This window comes from Neopelma chrysocephalum, unplaced genomic scaffold, assembly GCF_003984885.1.
Source record: "Neopelma chrysocephalum unplaced genomic scaffold, ASM398488v2 Primary Assembly neopelma1_59, whole genome shotgun sequence".
In the NCBI taxonomy this organism is placed as follows: domain Eukaryota; kingdom Metazoa; phylum Chordata; class Aves; order Passeriformes; family Pipridae; genus Neopelma; species Neopelma chrysocephalum.
In genome coordinates, this window is record NW_020897714.1 from 16,909,541 (window position 1) to 16,929,218 (window position 19,678).

The 19,678-nt window shown below is 44.0% G+C and overlaps 1 protein-coding gene across 2 annotated transcripts in view; it reads right to left on the reverse strand.

Annotated features, from left to right (window-relative positions):
* Window positions 1-19,678, reverse strand: part of MEI1 (meiotic double-stranded break formation protein 1) — a 37,362-nt gene that overhangs the window by 10,376 nt on the left and 7,308 nt on the right. The window contains exons 7-21 of one of the 2 annotated variants that reach the window (XM_027680114.1): window positions 19,107-19,237; window positions 18,485-18,599; window positions 17,546-17,662; window positions 16,940-17,039; window positions 14,271-14,405; window positions 13,613-13,727; window positions 11,969-12,087; window positions 10,797-10,938; window positions 9,296-9,407; window positions 8,587-8,647; window positions 7,265-7,359; window positions 6,394-6,568; window positions 6,141-6,288; window positions 5,302-5,574; window positions 2,072-2,237 (exon numbers count right to left, since the gene is read on the reverse strand). In XM_027680114.1, the coding sequence (XP_027535915.1) occupies window positions 2,072-2,237; window positions 5,302-5,574; window positions 6,141-6,288; window positions 6,394-6,568; window positions 7,265-7,359; window positions 8,587-8,647; window positions 9,296-9,407; window positions 10,797-10,938; window positions 11,969-12,087; window positions 13,613-13,727; window positions 14,271-14,405; window positions 16,940-17,039; window positions 17,546-17,662; window positions 18,485-18,599; window positions 19,107-19,237 (2,004 nt within the window). Of the gene's footprint in view, window positions 1-2,071; window positions 2,238-5,301; window positions 5,575-6,140; window positions 6,289-6,393; window positions 6,569-7,264; window positions 7,360-8,586; window positions 8,648-9,295; window positions 9,408-10,796; window positions 10,939-11,968; window positions 12,088-13,612; window positions 13,779-14,270; window positions 14,406-16,939; window positions 17,040-17,545; window positions 17,663-18,484; window positions 18,600-19,106; window positions 19,238-19,678 lie in introns of both variants that reach the window. The other variant, XM_027680113.1, reaches the window with a different exon arrangement.

Here is a 19,678-nt window from a genome sequence, read left to right on the forward strand (position 1 = left end):
GGCACAGACAGCTTAGGTTTTCACTTAACTCTAAACTGTTGTGCCTTAAAATGTGCCAGGAATTATTAATTTTCTGGCTCAGGACTGAGGATGGGTTAGGAGAGGAAGTATTGCCCTTTTACACACACACACAGAGCCCCAACTTCATTCTCATCTCTACGGTCCCCTCTGGATCAGGCCCCCTTTCTGCCACTGTAGGTTGGCCCAAGTTACACCTGGATCCTGCCAACATCATTCTAGGAACAACTAGAAAAGAAGGGGTAAAAGGACGCTAGGATCATATACACCTGTTGTGAACCATGTAGGGAGCATGGTCATCACACTTTCAAACTGATACCACTAATATGCTAGAAGTCATTAGTCCCTGTCTATCTGACCACCACTGGCAGCCCATGCTTTGACAGCAGCCCAGCTGTGCAGCATCTCTTCTCCTCCATCTTATGACACCAGAAAAATGCTGTCCATCCCATCCCACAGGGCAGAGCAGAGACAATAAAAGTGAGAGCTCCACACGGCAGGTCTGTATGTGAGAACGGGGCTGCTTAGACCACCAACTCCCCAGGGCAACTCCCTCCCTATTATTCACTCTTTTGCAGTGTTGTAAAGAGATAAATATTTTATATTGTATGCAGCCATACCTACAGCAAACAACTATCACCTCCAGAAAGTGCTTTTACAAAAGCTTGGGAGTTTTCAGTTTTGAGGAGGAAACATTTATGGGTGTCTTTAATGTTCACATATTCTTGATGGAGTCCCACTGTTGGGCCACCTTCTTGTCTAAGGGCAGGCTACTGTTTGAATAGGGATGCAGATCCCCTGGACTTAACTACCTCAGACCTCACAGAGAGCTGCCTGTGTGCTGCAAGACAAGGAAGTCTGTCTCCAGAGTACATCTGGTGTTTGACTTCCTGGATGGACCTGCCAGGAACTCAGTTAACAAGCTCAAAATGCAGTATGAAGAGAAGCTGGGGATATTAGTGGCAGCAAAAGGGCTCAAAGCTTGCAAAAGCTTCTCTAGCCCAGTGTCCTATCTCCATCACCAGTAGTTTGGAGAATTAGGTCTGACTCCCGCAATAGTAAATGGACAATCTCCCTCCCCACAGCCCCTGGCATCCCTAGATCAGCAACAGAGGGACACCGCAAGTCCAAATGTGCACAATTTCAAACAAAATCAGATCTAGCAGATGCCAACATTGCCTTCTTTATCCTAATCTTGCAGCCTAAAGCTTTCAACCCTTCCCTCTTCTCCAGTTTACTGACTTGGCCTGAGGTCAAGCAAAAACATTTCCCCTCTTATTGTCTCCATCCCAAATGCTGCACAGCAAAACACCTGAAACAGAGCAGGGCGGTTAAAAGTGTTAGTGGCCCCCTCAGGAACAAAAAAAAGCTGTGCTGGGTCCCTAACTTAAGGGGTCAAGGACATCCTAGCACTGCTCTCTCCCTCAGTTCAAGCTCACAGGCTGCTTTGCACAGCACCTTTCATAGTGGGATAACAATTCCAATGCCACAGCCAGGGCTAGTAAGAAAAACAGGGATTTCCCCCAGTCACAGCCTTGCTGTCTTTGAGAGGTTTAACAGAATTACGAGATTTGGTGATACCACAGTCCCCGTTTGGGGATCAATATCATGAATGAGTCAAACAACCCCTGCTCCTGGTCTTTCTGTCCTGAGAACTGTGTACACTCAGGCACACCAAGCTTTTTTGTACAGTGAAGAGGCAAAAAAGAGAATGTCTTTCAGACACCAGCTGAGCCCCTATTCAAGCTGGAAGATTTACCAGCACAGCTCTCCATTTGAACACTGATGGCAGTATATGAGAACCCTGCCTTGGTTTAACAATCACAGTTTGAAGCCAGAACAACATAAATTAGAAAAAAAGACTCTCACTTCAAAACTAATCTCTGAAAGAGGAAAGCAAATCAGTACAGCTCTGTTTGTAAATTTCCTCATGCAGATAAGTACTGAAGCTACTTCAGCACTTCAAAACCACTTTATCCCAGACTGTGTCCCTTCAGCCACCTACTCTGCTAGTTGACCTTACAGCAAGACCAAGTCGCAGAGGTGGGGTCACCTTGTAGGGTGGCTGAGCTGTTCTCTACCAACAGCTGCTGCAGAATCTGTAGGAATCGGCTCCGGAGGAGGTCACAGACAAGGACATCCTCATTTCTTTCCAGGAAGGTTCTTAGAGTCATCAACATCTTCCAAGCCACTTTCACAGAGCTTGAGCAGACCAGGTCCTGTAAGGAAAGAAATACACACGTTACCTTTCTACCCCGATTAGGCAAAAGTCACTGCTATTTAATACCATTATGCTAATCCGATGCCTTGGGAAACAGCCTAATAAAGCACCATTCAGATTAAGTATGTCCTGATTAAATAGAAAACTGAATATGAGAAGGGCTGAAGATGAGAAGGACTTATGTCTGTTAGGCACCTCTGAGTAATATCCCATTTAAAGAATGTATTTGGCTATGTAATTATAGGGGTAATATGCACTTAAGGTGAAGGTTTTAGACAGTGAGATCCTAAACAAGAGAACAGAGCCTCTAGCACTTCTGCTCATCTAGTTGTTTTGAAAAATCAGGTTGCATATTAAAGATGCTTGTTTAAAATCAAGCTTATGAGTCAGTCCATAGTTACTAACTTTCAAAAGGCTGGCAGCTTTGTATGTGCAGTAGTAACATAACAGCTAAACTGCATGAAACCGACATAAACCAGGCAAGCAATCACTCAATCACAGAAAAGGGAAGAGTCATGTACACAGCACTTATCCCACATGCCTGCTTTTTGACTACAGAGCTCTGTCTGCAGTCTCTGAACCGAATCTCAGAGCCAGTAGCCTTAATTTGGGCATACTCTTGATGTTAAGGTATTTAACATTAAATTCACTTGCATAGCGTGTACAGAGGCAGTTCCATAAATATCAGACAGAAAATGCCTGGTAGCGCTGACATAATACGACCATCTCAACGTACTATGTCAGCACTACCTTTCCTCTCTTCCTGCAGTAGTCCTGGCTACTGCACTGCAAATGGTACAGCTGAAGAGGTAAACAGGAAACTGAGCCTGCAGCCTGACTGGACAGTCTGCTGCCTTTTCCAGCTGCCTTCCCCTATCACACAGTAGTAATGCATCCAGACTGGGATGACAGAGAGGAAATGGCTGTGGGACTCCATACACAAGGAAAGCAGTCAAAGTAAGAACAGGCTGCCTGTGACAGAAAAAGCTCTCTAGTTCTGAGCCTAAATCCTGCCTGTATCAGAGACCTTTAGGAATAAAGGGCAGGAAGCTGTCTGCACAATCGGCTCTGCTGACATAGATCTGCTTCATCTGACATTCAGGAATGTAATCCAATGTCTCTATTCTCTGAGAGAGTACCTCAGACCTGGAGCATAGAGAACACAAGTGGGACAGTGTGTCATCACAACCATATTCACCCCCAGATAAACACACTGAGCACAGAATGGCATGAACCAAGGGCCACAGCCTTCCTGGTCCCGGTAAATGCACCATTGTGTTAACATCTTCCTTCCTACTCAGGAGCTCAAGGTCTCAGATGATGTCACTAACCATCAATTACATCTAATCCAGACAATTATTAAAAGTAGATAAGCAAATAAATCATCCTTGGAACTACATACATTTTTGTTTCACGGTACCATGCGGAGGCCTTTTCACTTCACTCGTGCATTCTGAGGCTTAGGTTATTCATCTTGTAAGTTTTCCTTACATCTGACAGTATATTTATCCCAGTATATTGCTCTGTATTATTAGTCCATCTAAATTCAGATTGAGTATGCGCTTCCACAACTGAAAGGTGAGTTGTCAAAGCCTATGATTTATTACAATTCACTTTAAAGACTGGGATAGAGCCAAATGAATGTATTTCTGCAAGAGCACATGGCAAGACAGAAAGGGAAAGCAGGAATGTTGTATCATTAAGGGAAGGAGACACTGTTTATGTTTTGCTTATTGACAGACCTGTGATGTATACATATGCTTCAGTTTATGGAGTGATAAGCTCCAGAACTACTGCCAAATATGACAGTGTGGGCAAGTCTCATGGGACACTTCTCCTTAATTTGTACTGATATGAAAACTCATTGATCACTTTTACTAATGCTCTGCAACTGAATCAAATGCATGGATGTTGCTATCTACTCTGCAATATCACCCTGTGAAAGAACTGCCCTATAGGAGAGCCCTTCTGTCAGCCATTTCAGTAACTCCAGATATTAAAATTTACTTCATAACCTCTTAGATCAGAACAAATACGTGCCAGTTTGTAATGCCCAATGGATGCCCACTCAGAATCAAACCCTGCTTCCTCTTGCTTCTTCACCATTTGCTGACATGGGTTTGTCTTCTCAATGATATTTAGTTTTAATTTCTCTAACAGACTGGAGAAGAAACATCACAACTCTTAGCTTTTGCCCTTACAGGCAAATCTCATGTTCTTGTGTGGAAAAGTTAGCAAATACTTCATATGTGACTGGCTGAACAGTTGCGGGACAAGTGGCCACTGATGGGGAGGGGTGACAGGGCAGGTGAGAGTGGTGGCAGTGAGAGACAGCCTCTAAGCAGCCATCAGGACATGGATTCTGTTATGATTACACACATTAACAGAGCTCATTACAGCAGCTAAAGGCAAACACACTAGTCTGTTACTTTAAGGCCCCTTTCTCTCACACATTGATTAATTTTCCCTGTCTCAAGATTTTTATCTTTTAAGAGCAACAAAACATGTTATTTGCAGTCCTGAAAACTCGAGAGTACTGCAAAAATCTCTGACAAGACTCTCTGGTAAAAACAAAACAAAATTAAACCCCCAAACAAACAGAAAGGTGTGCTCTCAAGACCTTCTCTCTGCACACTGCTTTTTCAAAGTTCTTGTTCCTCATACTCTTCTCATCTATCAATAACAAAGCATTGCTCTCAAATGAGCAAAATAGCTTCTTGAAAGGCTGGCACGGAAGAATCTGGAGCACCCAGCTGTGCATCTGGATAGAGAAAGGAATAGGGTTTTTCATGGCATACCTCAGCAGGGTCCTTCAGATCCCTTCCCAGCCAACTCTTAGAAGATCCCTTCCTATCACAGTGGATGGATGACATAGAATAAGATAACACACACACAGTCCCATTTTCCTTATCAGGCTTCCTTGGCAGGTGGAAGTCTATGTATACACACGTGGCCCCTTCTATCAAAATCTTTGGCTTCATAACATCACTGAGAGCTTTAAGAACAGAAACCCCCATAAAACACGTCCAGGATAGCAGCCTGTCCTTGTGAAAGTCACATACCAGTAAAATAAGCAAAATGCTGGAATTGCTTTTCAGAATGGGAAGTAATGGGCTAGCACTGTTCGGCTGATCAGACGTGTCAAAATCAGGTTCTTCAGCCTCAGTTTGCTTGCAGTCTCCCCAGGAAAACCAGAGTTGGAGGACTTGGTGTCCAAATCTCCCCATAAGTTCAGGGTAGTGCAGGAAGAATTTCAGCAGGAGAGGACAATGGACATAGACCAAGCTCAGATCTGGAAGATTATCCAGGATCCTTCTTATGGTACACAACGACCTCTGGTAAATGTGTGAAAGGGAAAGGAGCAGAGGGAGAGAGAACAAAATAATCACTAGATACTGAATATCAAACAGTTGAAATGATGAGAATTTACTGAGAGAAACAGTCACATGGCCTTTTAAGTAGACAATCAAATATATCAGTTAAACATCATTTTGTGAAGCCTATTTGCATCACAAAGGCTAAGAAACTTGTAGGCTTTATACAGAGCTCAAAGCTGTGCAGCAGCAGAGTCATATGGGAACACTAGAAAGCCTGCTGCAGAGGCTTGAGATGTGTTCAGGAGACCGAAGCTACGAAATTTATTATATTCTGTATGTGAATTCACAGCCTATCCAACGCATTTACACTTCCCACACATACACAAGTTTATTCCATCAAATCTATATTCCCCTGTGGGTTTTCATGGTTAACTATCCAGAGTGTAGATGAACTGCACGCTCTTCACTCATTCACCACTCACCACCTATTGCAAAATACTTTCTGCAAGAGGGTTGATGGGAGTGGGGAGAAACCTTAGTTTCAAAAAACAGCTCCAAGAGGTAGGAATGAAATCTTCTTTTACCAAGTCCAGGGCTTTGCCTTTATCCTGACAGACAGCAAGAAGGTAAAGTGCAGCTCTGAGTATGTGTGGAGGAGGACAGTCTCCACGGTCCTGTGCTGAGAGGAGGAAATTTCTTATGGCTAGAAATAATTCTGCATCTGGAACAAACCTGCATTCAAGGAGATTGGAGTGGAAACAATAACATCAGATATGCTTTGCCCACCAATACATGTAATGGCCACAAAACCACTTGCCTTGTATACTCTTGGCTCACCTGTCCCCAAGGGTGTAGGCAAAGTATAAGAGTAGTATGAAGCAGTGTTGGTGGCTGCAAAGAGATTGATCCAAAGAGAAAGGCTCAGGGGTTTCAGACAGGAGGAGAAGGCTTTCAGCAATGGTGTAGTTTAACTGAGGCAGACCCTTCTGCAGGAGCTCAGACACCTCTTGCTCTAGAAATCAAACCAGTATGAGCAGGCAGGTAGTGATGAGGAATGTCTATGACAAAGAAGAGTGGAACAACCTACTACTCCATAGTCTGCATACAATAAGCATACCTCTATGATTTGGCATCAATAGTGGTGTGATACCTGATTTAATGGAGGAAATGGAAAATTTAAGGACGAAAAGACACTTCTGTTTGAGGGTCCCAGTTCTTTGCTGATGCTGCTTGTATGGTGACCAACCACTGCCAGTGGGAAAAGTTGCTTTTGTGATGTGGAAACTTTCATCTCATTCATTTCGGACTTAACTATTATGGAAAGTTGCAGTGTAGACAGGAAAGCTTTACAGAGTACACCAGAGGGGAAAAAATTACCTTAATCTGCAGATATGGGTGACTGTGTGGCAAGTAATTTTGTTTCAATTAAGCCATGTACAGTTGTGCTAATAAATGTCACCATGTAAACAAAACCATAGGCAGATGAAACGCATTCTTTCAGGTAGGGTTCCAAACTCTTCAAAAGGCATTCTGACTTGCTGCACCAGCTTAAAAACAAGCTGGGGAAAAATTCTCTAAATTGAGCTATGTGTGTTCTCCCTTCCCTCTTCCCTTGTCCTTTTCTAAATTTTTTTCCACTTATTGCCTAAACAGAAGGTGGCAGGGCCTTAAACTACATAAAGCAATTTTACTCTTTCCCCAAACTTGCCCTCCTGAGATGTTCTCCTTTTCTCTGTGGCAGAGTAAAGGTTCAGGCACAGGTTGCAGAGGAAGCTGGAACAGGTCTGATTCAGGATAGGATTACTGTGAAGAAGAGCAGAAAGATACAGAGAAGGAGGCTAGAAACATCCTCTTCCTACTTCTAATATCACACACTGCCTGCCAGACCTCATTTTACTGAATTATCACATACAAGCACCTGCCCCGTCACAAGAAGACTCAAGGAGGCAGCCTAAGCTTCCAGGAAAATGATGAGTTCCCAAAGGACGGTCAGGTCACCAACGTGGCGGGTGCGTGCAGTGACATCAGTGAAGGTGTTCATGGATCTTGGGCCAATATGAATGCAGCAGGGTACTCTCACAATCACCCTGCCTGGTATACATGGGGAGTCCTTTAAGGGCAGGACCCCTAACACTGCAGAGAATGGGAGTGTTTAAGGGTAGCTCCCAATACATTATTCCACTGGCAAATACCAGTTAGATTTTGTAGCAATGGTGTTTCCAGGGAACAACACTCAAGAATGATAAAATATTAACTAAAAGGGTGAGAACAGCTCTACTTCCAGGTATTTCTCTCTCTTCAAAGATTTCCTTGTAGAACAGGACATAACCAAACAACACCCGTAACACAGCATCCTTGGCACCCCCCACTACTGTATTTAGAGGCCTAGATCACTTCCACCACACAGGCACAAATGTCCCCACTCTAAGTTCCACAGTAGTAACCTGGACTAGGAGTGCTGTGTGTTTTGTTTACTTTTTAGTGAGATACAGTCACAGGAAAGAGTAGGTAAAACATCTCTGCAGACCTACAGAGTGTCTCCCCAAGTACTCCTCAACTTAGAAATCATAGCCTCCACTACAGGAGATGCTTTGCAATGCCTGCTATTGAAGTCTTCCTTCTCCCTCCCATTTCTTATACATTATCACACCATGAGGAACACACCAATAGTGGTAGTATGTGCCTAGGAAGCCAGAGCTCAGATGGAACTGGTGCTACTGATGCTTCTTTTCAAAACACCCACTGATCTGACTACTCCAAAGTCAGGTTGCTTTATCTCTGTCTGTGCAACTCATGACGGAGCACAGAATTCTCACAACGCCATGTAAATCCATCCGCCCCCTACCCAACTGCTTCTCCCTTCTCCCACATCCAGTTTTTCCATTGTCAGTTATCATTTACATTTTGCAGTAAGATACAACCACTCTTGAGTCTTTCAGCCTCCTGTCTTGCCTATTCAGGTGCATTAGATAAGGCATGATCTGCTTTCCCATCTGGAAATTTTGGACTCACTCACAATACACACAATACCTTTGTACAGAGCAAAATCTGGCCTTCAGCTCCAGTGTCAGTCGGATGAAGGAGGAGGATGCTAGACAGAAAGCGAGACAGAAATGTCAAAGGAGCACAGAACATGTAGGATAAGGGAAAAGAGTAGGCAGGTCCCATAACCATCCCCACACACCTCCATACAAGCCTGGTAAACAGGGCAGGCCATCTCAATAAGAATATGTATGTTAGGCTTTCTCTCAGAAAGCAAACTACTCCGAGGTTGGGCTGGAGGGAAATATCTGAGATTCATTTGTTTTCTCAGGAGAAGTGAAGATTTGCCAACTTCACATATTTAGAACAGAGGAATTGTCTACATCAGCTCTCTGATGTGTGAAGAATAAGGAATACATAGAGTAAATAGGATTTCTACATAGTAAAATCCCACCAACAATTCCAACATAATCCCTGTCTACAGGAACAGCCAATTCTGAATATTCCAGAGGGAAGGGTAAAGCTGACACAACACACTTATCCAAAATAAAACCTGTCCCATCATCATTGCTGGACCAAATAACATTTTTATCCTGCTGAACATGATTGTGCACTCTATTCTTACTCATATAAACATGTCATATAATCCTCCACATAAAGTCTTGTTAAGCTCGTTGCCCCAGTAGAATGCAGTAGCAGCAAGTTCCACCAGTTAAGTTGAGAGCACAGAGAACATGATCCCACACTACCCCCATACCCAGCTTTTTGGAGAACTTATTCCGCATGTTTGGCACCACTGTAAAGAGGGTATTAAGTGTTGAGATGAAAACCTCCGCCACCGACAGACTGACAGCCCTTTGCAGGTAGCTCTGTGGAGAGATGAAAAGATTGGGTGCATAAACAGTGAAAGCAGCAGCTTCCTTCTGGTCTCCTGCCTGCCCAGAAAGTTAGATTTCTAAATCCAAACAAATGGAGTAACAGTTCTTTTACCGAAATGTCTGGCAGCAAGTACACAGGCTCACAGAGCACTTTGAATGCAACTGACACTCCCCTCTGCCAATGATATGAGCTGCGCTAACACTGCAAGACATTACACCAGACAAGAAACTTCTTCCAGATTCCAGCAGGCAACCAGTTAGGCCTTAATCCACAGTGACTAACATTATTGCCCACATTGCCCTGGAAGTAACTGCTCTTACAGGTCAGATGGCTAATTCTCCAGCATGGCATACTACACAGGACATATATTCAAGTTCAGCTGACTTCAGTAACACTTAACACCTGTGCTTCAGTGTTTCATTGAGCAGTGGCAAACATAGGCATTTCAGCTCTCTACAAAGTCCACCCCTACGCTGTTTAGAACAGAATGACTCAACTCATTCTTGTAGCAGGTCACTGGACAATTTTCTCACAGTCCATTAATTTTTATGCAAGTTCAATGAGCAAGAAACAGCTTACTGACTCCAGCTTTGCCAAACTGGACATGCGCTGCACCCTCACATCAGGGAGGAGAACAGCAATGCCACTGCATTTGTCTACCAAGAGATTGGTTAAGAAAACACCAATCAAAACATCCCCAAGTTCCCAACAACTGCAAGGATCCATACACCTGAACCTGTAGCAAAGCACAAGCAAAATTTACTAAACATTAGGAACCCAACCATAGTTCCGCTGTTTTGACAATTCTGCTTGAAGTGTCTTAGGGACAGGCCTGTATAGAGCACTAAAGCACACATGACTCTCCACTGCTATTTTCTAAATCATGTCCCTGGCCTTAGTGAAGCACAGTGCAGTTGCTGTGCAGACTGGGCAGCCTCATCAGTACCTTCCAGAAAGAAGCGTGAAAATGAAATTGCACATGCAAAACACAGCTGCTCTCTGGGACACAGGCAAGTTTTGGAAAAGTGGTAGAATGGGAAACAACAGTTCAGGCACTCTTCATTTTCTGCAGCATCCAGAGCTGCCATGGATCAGATAGCATGGTGGGTAGGTTATGGGGATTGCACAGTCTGGAGAAAGACACTGCCGTCTACATGGAAGCTTCATGAAATTCTCCACCCTCTGAGACCATACATTTCCTTTTTGCATGAACTGTATAATTCCACATTTGGCTCTAGAGAGGTGGTAAATGCCACAGCTCTTCTTGGTTTACTCTACATTTTCTCTTCCCAAAAAACCATTTGTCCAACCCATTCTTGGGGCTTGAAAGCACCTTTCCAGGTACACAAGGAACATACTAAGTTCAAAAGAAACCCTACCATGACCATGGGGATGCAGAGACTGTCACAAATCCTCAACAGGAACTCAGAGAACTTGCTCAGTGTGTCCTTGCTCTCAGAGTTGGGGGCAGTGAAAGCGTTCTCCTGGGCCATGAAGTCACCCTGGAATTCCACTGCTAACCTACAAACACAAAGCAGAACACAGAGGAGAGAGGAATTCTCCTCACTCTGTAAAGGAAGTCAGGAGATACTGAATTTCCATCACAACTTTCACCATCAAGGACCCACAAACACTCAATAGGTTGGAAACACAGGAATCTGGCAATCACACAGAGTTGCCTCTTGAGTGAAGCTATTAAAAGTCATCAAGGTTGCACAACAGTACAAGCTGGGAAAGGAAGATTTAGTTTCTGTGAAGAAAGCATCTGCTGTGGGAAGCCCTAGTGTGGCAAGACTGGTTTTCAGCCAGGTGCACAATACAGCAAACCTTGTGAAAATCAGCCAAGGGACCATTCAGCTGATCTAAAATCCATGACAGAATCCAAGTGCCCCCTAACACCATCGCAAAACTGTGGGTCAGTGCAGAAAGGCATACCTGCTTCTGACTGAATTATCTCAGCCAAGCCAAACACAAGTGATGCAAGGCAAAAACTAAGTTGGCTGGACCACAACTAACAACTGATCCTGATTCATACACAAACTCATCTACCACTGTCTGCTGTGCAGCCAAGGGTGACAAATAACTCTCATCCAGCAAAACAGGAAAAGTTGGTGCCTACAGACCCATTTGCGGTAACAAGTCACAGCCATGAGCAAATCCAAGGCCAGCATCTGTTAAATGGTTAATCCCTTCTGGCAGTGAGACCACATACTCCAGGGCACAGGAATCTGTTTTCATACATCCCTTCCAACAATTCTTACACTGTCAGTAGTTTTGGCTAATTTTCAAGCAGTCCTTCAAAGCCCAAAGACATGAAATAAACTGATAGGTCCCAGGCAAATTTCATAGGAGACACATCTACGGGTCACAAAATTTTCACTATTACTACATATCCCTCACTCCACTGTTTCACTGACAATTGCCATGCATTTAACACACCTGTGATATTTCCTTGGTGGGGCTGGGTGGAGGAACTCAGTTGCAAGGGCAAAAGAATGGACAGATGTGGAGACACGCTAGTCACCTGCCCACCTTCCTGACTTGTCCTCACCTGCAAGCATTTCTGAAACTTTCCAGGGTGTTGAGCAAGAACTGACACCGTCTCTGAGGGACTCTGCCGAGATTTCTGTTTGCTGGTTGACTCTGAGACACCGAGAATAGAAGATCACCCTGTTAAAGGAGAAAAGTCTTTAAAATCTTATGTTCACTTTCAGAAAAAATAGCTTTCTTCTCTGACACGAGCGGCAGGAGGAACAACAGATTTCACTTCACTCACTTCTTTCACACAACTGTCTTTTTACTACTGTGTTTTGCCCAGGGAGGGCAGAGTTGGAGAGCTTGTGTGCTCTTCCTCGGGAAGACAGAGTTACTATTTATGTACAGCCCTGTCTTTACAGCCTGTATTGCCATGATTTGATTTCATCTGAGTTTTAAACATCTCACCTAATGGACCTTCAAGTCCTTATGGGAAAACTTAGTATTTTTTTAAATTTTCTTTCTTCCAATTACTCTTCAGACAACACTGAACAGTTCTCCTTGCTTAGCACTGAAATCTTAGAAGTTCCCTACTTTGGCTCAGATTTTTAAGCAACGATCCACGCACTAGCTCTTGTTCCCACAGCATCCTACTGAGTTCAGCCAGAAGCCAACTGAAGCATCAGAGTTAATAATTTCTCCAAAGTGGAAACAACTTGGTACTCAAAATCTGCTTTTAAGCCTTAACTTGTTGTGGTGGTCTTCTCCAAATACTACCAGAGGAGGGCACAGCTACACACTGATGCCTGGCAGTTCAGAACTCCTTGTCCATTTCATGCTGAGATACCTTAGCAGAGGTACAATCATTGACCCTTTTTTCCTTTTAAAGACAGTCTGGATATCCTCACTATCTGCCTAATTTCCTTCCTGTGAAGCTTCTAATTCTGAAAGGGACACCAAGCTCTGCATGTGTGCAAACAAACTGACCAGCATCTGCCTATGGGACAGAAAGCAGTTCTGCCTTCTCCGGGCAGACAAGGCAAATATCTGGTACCACAGAACTTGGGTCTAAAGATAGTTCATCAAGCATTTGGAGCTCTGGTACTCCAACAATATGTTTTTGTCACTACAGATGTGATCTAAACCTACACAGCTCTAAGCCTAGCACAAGAAGGCTCAGCCCTTGTCTTTCACTAGCCATCTGTAACTAGGGCTCTCCTCAGAAGTGCAGAGGTCCCAGTACCACATCACATTAACTACAAATTCCAGGAACAGGAAAGGATTTACAGTTCAAAGAATAGCTAACACCTCCCTTGCTGAGGGATCACAGTGCATATATGATGACACTCTTGATCTGAACGCAAAACAAGAGATGTTCATTGCCAAAAAAATACATTGACCAATGCAGCCTACAAGGCAGAGTCGTGAAGAAAGGGAAGTTCAAATGACTTTGGAGTACTGGACACATAAGGAGAACAGTGTGCTCAAGCACTGCCCCACAAATCTTCATTGATTTAGAGATAACATTTCCGAGCATCCATCTTCATCTACTTCAAAGACAAAGTTTGGTACCGTTTTGAGGCAAGAGGATCAAAAGAAGTATCAGAGAACCAAACAGGTAAGAGGATAGAACACATACACAACATTCACATAGCACGCTAGGAGGATCAACCCTGTCCTGCTTGGTCCTACCAACAAGCAACAGCAACTTTTAACTTACTGCATGCCTCTTGCTGCTCTGTGGTGGGGAAAGGTCAGCACATCGCTTCAGTGCTGCCTCCAGCAACTTCTGCAGCTCTTCATATGGGATTGGAGGGGAGCTCAGGTGGTCCTTCCTGAACAAGCCAAGAGAAAGACAGTATGCACAGCCCCTGCTGGGGACTTCCCTGCTGGGAAGGCAACACCATCAGAAATAATTGCTCTTCTAATGTCAGTATGCCATTGCCACACCTCTCCAGCACAGCATAGTAAGGTCACAATATCTGAATTGTGCCTTCATCCACATGTGCACCCAAACATACCCTCACTGCACTCACTGTCTGTTCCCACTACAGTCAGGAAGCATATGACTGTCCAGTCTTATGCTTGCTCTTATCAATCTGGATGGGGCACAGAGTGACAAAGCCACAGCAGCCATCGTACAAGCCTGCCTGGGACACCAGGTCCTTGCTGCAGTGAATTGCTGCCTATTGCAGCTTCATTGCCCTGGAAGCCTTCTGAGGTGGGTGGGAAGCTGGCTCTGCTGTACCCACGCCTGCCTCAGCCACAAGTCCCACGGCAGAGCGTGCTCACCCACACAGCCACAGGGGAGCTGCAGAGCTCAACATGGTATCAAAGTATCTATCTGAAGAAAAGCCTGTAAATACTTTCCTGCCTACCTCAGGAAAGCTGCCACAGCTCTCACAGCCTCCACTGCCACCTCCAGCACTGGGCAGTTCACTGTCTCCATCAAAACATCAATGGCTTCTATACATACACCTCGGTTTGTGAATAATTTGATTTCCACGGGTTGCCTGCGAAGAGGAAAACAGAGTAAGCAAGGAGAATATTGCCAGATTTAGGTAACTCTGGTGCCCTTTTCTCATTTCACCAAATGGACAGGTGGGCTGTGTGGTTCCAGCCATGCCTTTCATTATTCAGAGCCAGCTGCTCTCAAGGAGGCACTCTCAGATTTGAGCAGGTAGAGGGTTTGCCACAAAGAGTGAACTTCAGCCAATCTGAAGCCCTACTATGATGAAAAAACCCACAGACAGGATAACTGTGTGACTACTCCAGTGAAGACTGACATGAAAAGCACAAGAAAAACAAGCTTTGCAAAATACAGTGATCTCTGTGCCTAGGACTTTATGCTCAGGCCATCTGCTCTGGCATTTGTGGGTTCATCTGGCAACTTATATTCTTGAGTAAACAAGCAAACATCACCATCCTAGAACAGGGACAATGCCATGAGAATAGCTTCTCTCACAGTCCTGTAGCACTTCTAATGCCAGATGGTGTCAGAAGGACAGGAACCTTCATGAACTTGAAAAGTAATCAGGAAAATAAATACACTCCAACTGTTTTGACAATTCTTCTTCATAGTGAGCATTTTGGTCATCTGATCATCTTGTGCCCCAACAACTTTGAGCTTTCAGCACGAGAGCATAGAGGGATGACAGGCCATTAATCCCATTACTGGACAGAGCTGTGTAGATGGCAGACTATGCTCATTTGGCTCCTGGCAAGTCAGGTACAGTTGGGAGGGCAGGGGGAAGACAGGCAGCTACATGCAGACAAGAGGCACTAACAGCCTGCCAGAGAGCCTCTCCGAAGTGAAGCAAGAAAAGCAGCACAGCATGATAGGAGCCAGACTTGGGAGCCAAAAGTATTCCAGTATTCCCTGTTATTCATTTTTCACAGTCATGCCTGACTAAAGCAAGCCATGAACACATGCTCTCACACACAAATGGAAAAGTGAACTTCAGTAGAAATTACACTAGTAGCCCACTTACATGGCAAAAAGGAAACAGAGGAAAAAACACTCTTTTTAGTCACTCAGTGGGATGGAAACCCAACTTGGCAGTAACCTCATGTTCTGCTGTGAGAAAAAGCTCTGAGGTGGGCAAGGCAAGGAAAAGGCCTTGTGGAACTCGGGCATCAGGAGCCAAGCCATAAGTGATGTGCTGAACTTCCAACTTGTTCCTACTTATACTGTAATTCTATTAATCCTCTGTATTTCCTTTCTTTAATCACTGACCTTCTGAAGTAAAACACATCAGGAAGAAAAAAGTCTTCACTGACTCATGCAGGGAGGAAGGGATGGAGGAGTACTGCTGACTCATTCAAGATGCACAAACCCACTTTCAGTATGGTGCACTGTGGTGTCTTTGGGGCCTGGGAGGAAAGTGTGAAGGACAGCACTCCCGTAGCTTCCTGCAACCTCTCGTCTTTGGGCCCCACACTGTGCCTGCCACTCCTCTGGTTATGATGGGAGAGACAAGAAGCACACCAGGGAGAGCTACCCACCATTCCTGACATACTGCCAAGGGGAACAGAATGTCCTGCTTGGACCTCACCAGAATGTGGGGCTCACTTACACAAGAGAATCCAGCTGCAAGCAAAAACCAAGAGGAGAGGTTTCAGCATAAGATCCCTTTCCCCACTATGAGAGTGTTTTAAATAAAACATAATTTCTGAGGCAAAGCTCAGAAACAGAATGGGTGTGCAAGAACATGAGAGTAACTGCACAGAGTGTTCTCTTTGTTTTACAAGCATAAACGCTGTAATTAGTGTTTCCCACATCCTGGCTTCTCTTTTTGACAGATCCCACACTGGCATCATCACACTGTTCTAGCACTGCTGCTTTTTCTTCTCCTTTTTACCCTGCCACTTGCTACAAAATTGACTACGACATTTCCAAAATTCAGCTTAAGGGCTCTCTTGGGGGAACTAAGTGGCAAAAACAAGACTCTGTCACTAGCATGACAGGACAGGAACAAGATCATAGAGGCAAGAACAGGAAGCACAGAAGAAAAACAAGCCACTGTATATTATTTCTTAGTAGAAAACAAGAGGAAAAAAGTGACAGAAGACATTAATATTTCAGCTTAGAATTTGTTTTTGTGGTTTGAATTTAGCTCAGATGATGATAGAAGACTAGAGGCCATGGAATTTGCATGCTTTGTTTTGTCACAGAAGCGCACTTAGCAGGATCTGGCCTGCTCACATATGCCTAGACCTTCCTGACCTTCCCTCCTGCTCTGTCTACAGCTGAAAAGTGATTTCACCTCCAGGATTGGCAGGGAAGCAGGAAGATGCAGATATACTGATGGATGCAGGCACAAAGAGGACAAGCTGGAAGGTTCAGAAACAACCATCTTTGCAAGATGGCCCTTCTTTGCAAGAATAAGGGAGGTGCAATTGTTCAGCATCATCTTTCAAGCACAAAGGCTCCAGAAGTGTGTAGATATTTGGCCTCAGAAGAAAACCTTAAAAAGCAAAAGCACCACAGCCCCCATTTTAGGGTACCAAACTTTGCCTGTGCAAGCCTGTCGGGGTACTCCCTTACCGTTTTAGTATTTCGGTGAAGAGCAGGAGCCCTTGTTTGTGCAACTCCACATTGTTCATCTGCAGGACATCTTGGAGACTCCGCACCAGAGATTCAATGCCTACACATGTTCAAGAGAAGTCACAGAGAGGCTTTTAACATCCCAGATTCCAGGATGGACAAAACTAGTTTATAAAAGGAAGGAAGATTTGAACAATTATTATTCACTGACAGAAACAACTGTCCAAAATTCTTGAATTTTCACTCAGCTCCCTGACAATATGCCTTATCTCCACTGATAGAGGTAAATCCATAAGAACAGAAGGAATTTAACCATTCTTCCTAAATCTACTCTTGGCGTGTCCACAGAAACACCTAATGGTATCTCAGCTAGTGTCAATCATGATAACTGGTTATTATAATGAATTAATGCTCATCAGGAACTCACTAGGACAATGGCACTGTAAATTCAAGCTATGTTGGACATCACAAACATGTCTGATAGATAATAATTTCCAGTCCTTTATCCATCCTGACTGGAAATTGTGACTGTGTGTAGAGCGTTGAAATTCAGCTAGAGGCACAAGCATTACTGTAGTCACTCTGTCAGAAAAGCTGATGACTCACCATAGACGGTGTGACACTTTGAGAAGAAAAGGCGCTCTTCAGTCAGGAGGAGCAGGCAGCAATACACTGACCAGATGAGGACTTCACTTTTGCACAAGAGACATTCAAACAGGAACTCTGTAAACACATACACACAAATAAGGTCACCCTGGTAAAGAGGCAGGCTGTTCTCAGCATGCATGGCACAGCTGCTCCTAGAACAGAGCAGAGGCAGGAGGAGGAAAGGAGGCAGCATAGCAACAGCCACAGGGAGAACGGCTGTATTATGAAATGGCGGGAATGGAGAATGGAGTAGATGCTCAGGGTTATGCTAGTCTTCAAAATAAGGTGACTGGAGAGCAGAGACCCATGGGCAGGCTCCTTCCTAGCACAAACTCAGCAGGCAGGAAGGAGCTGAATTGTGAATCTAGCCTCTGGTTCAAATGAAAATCCACTAAGCAAGCTTTAGCACAGATGTAGTGATCTTTTTTTCCTCAGAACTTTTACATCTCCCAAAGAATTTGTATAATGAAAATATTTCTGTCTTCTGGGATTACAGAAAAATAATAAACCATCTCCCACAGCTGCAATCAAAGCTAAATCCTAGACCAAATTCTGTGCAAACTTACAATATTTAGTGGAATGAGATAAAACTGAAGTCCGTTTAGGCTTGTATCTAAGGTCCTGCAAGAAGCATCTTGACCTCAAGGATTTGTCCAAATTCTCACTGTGGAAACTACATTCTGCCTGTTGACAGCTGCTTCTATACTTTCAGATGAAAACTTACTCTCCCCTTCTACTCTTAAAATCACATTAGCCATTTCTATTGGTATCAAATGGTCACCACACACATTGTGCCACCAGTGGATATCATGGAACCAGACTGATTCCTAAAACAAACAGCCAGGGAGGGCTTTGATACTTGGAGATGAACAATAAGATGCTACTGCATCTCTTCACCTGGAACGTCCGCACGGATAAAAGCAGGAGCATATCTGCTGGGAGAGTGAACCAGCACTGCAGCCATACAGTGAGAACTTGCTGCCTGCAACATCTCATCTCTGGTCAACAAAAGCTGTTGGGAAATGACAGTCAAAAGGAGAGAGGAAGTCAACTATGCAGCTATGAGTAGGAAAGTTTCCTCTTCATTTTAAAATTTTAAACATAAATTCTCTCTTTTGGCATATACTTCACAAATTAAACTTGCTAAAGCAAGACAAAACACTGAGACAAAGACACTTAAAAAAAGTACAAAATGAGAACCACAACAGAAGATATGATGAGTAAGAATAGCTCTGCCCCCATGCTTAGTCATGCTGGCATTGCAAGTGCTGTATCAGACCTCAAGTGTGAATGAGTAAAATCATCTGAGGCCAGGAGTAAAATTTTCCCCACTCCAGGATGCAGGAATGAACAGGAGGTGATCTACAGAGGTGTCCCCATTTCTCACTGCAGCCTCTATGGCTGGTGTTATCAACAGAACACCCTGCCTCATATATATATAATGCCTTAGATGAAGATTCAATACAGGCCATCAAGTTATTTATGTCTACCAACAATTCACTACTACTTCAGCAATCACCTTTTTGAGAACAAGTGGCAGTGGATTTTCCCCTTCTAAAAAGTCTGGGTTCTCAGTCTCCTCCTCTGTCTTTGAATTATTCATAAGAATAGATACAAAATGGTCAGATTTCAGCAGCTCCTTTAGCAAACCTGCAAAAGGGGGAGCAAGAGTGAGCACCATACTGGGCAAAGTAAGGATTATATTAACACAGGAGTATTTACAGGCTAGGATTTGTTGCCAACTTCCTCCCCTTTCCAGCACTCCTAACAAAGGCACTCACCTCCAGTTTAGGGAGCTTGTTCTCACTATGTCCCCAGATACTGCCATGAACCACATTTCTTGCAACCCCTTGTTGCTGATGCTTTTTGCTGGCTCTGATCTGCTCTCTGTTCCTTCTCAGAGACATGTATGTACAGGGGTACATGATCTCAGGAGCCTTCTACTTGCATTATCTTTCACTAGTACCCACACCTTAAACTGTTTCTTGGGAGAGCTCTTGACCTTCATTCTTCCCTGGCAGTCAGTGACCCCAGTGACTCGACATTTTCCCTGAAACACTTTCTAGAGAACTGGCATTATCTTCCCCTTCT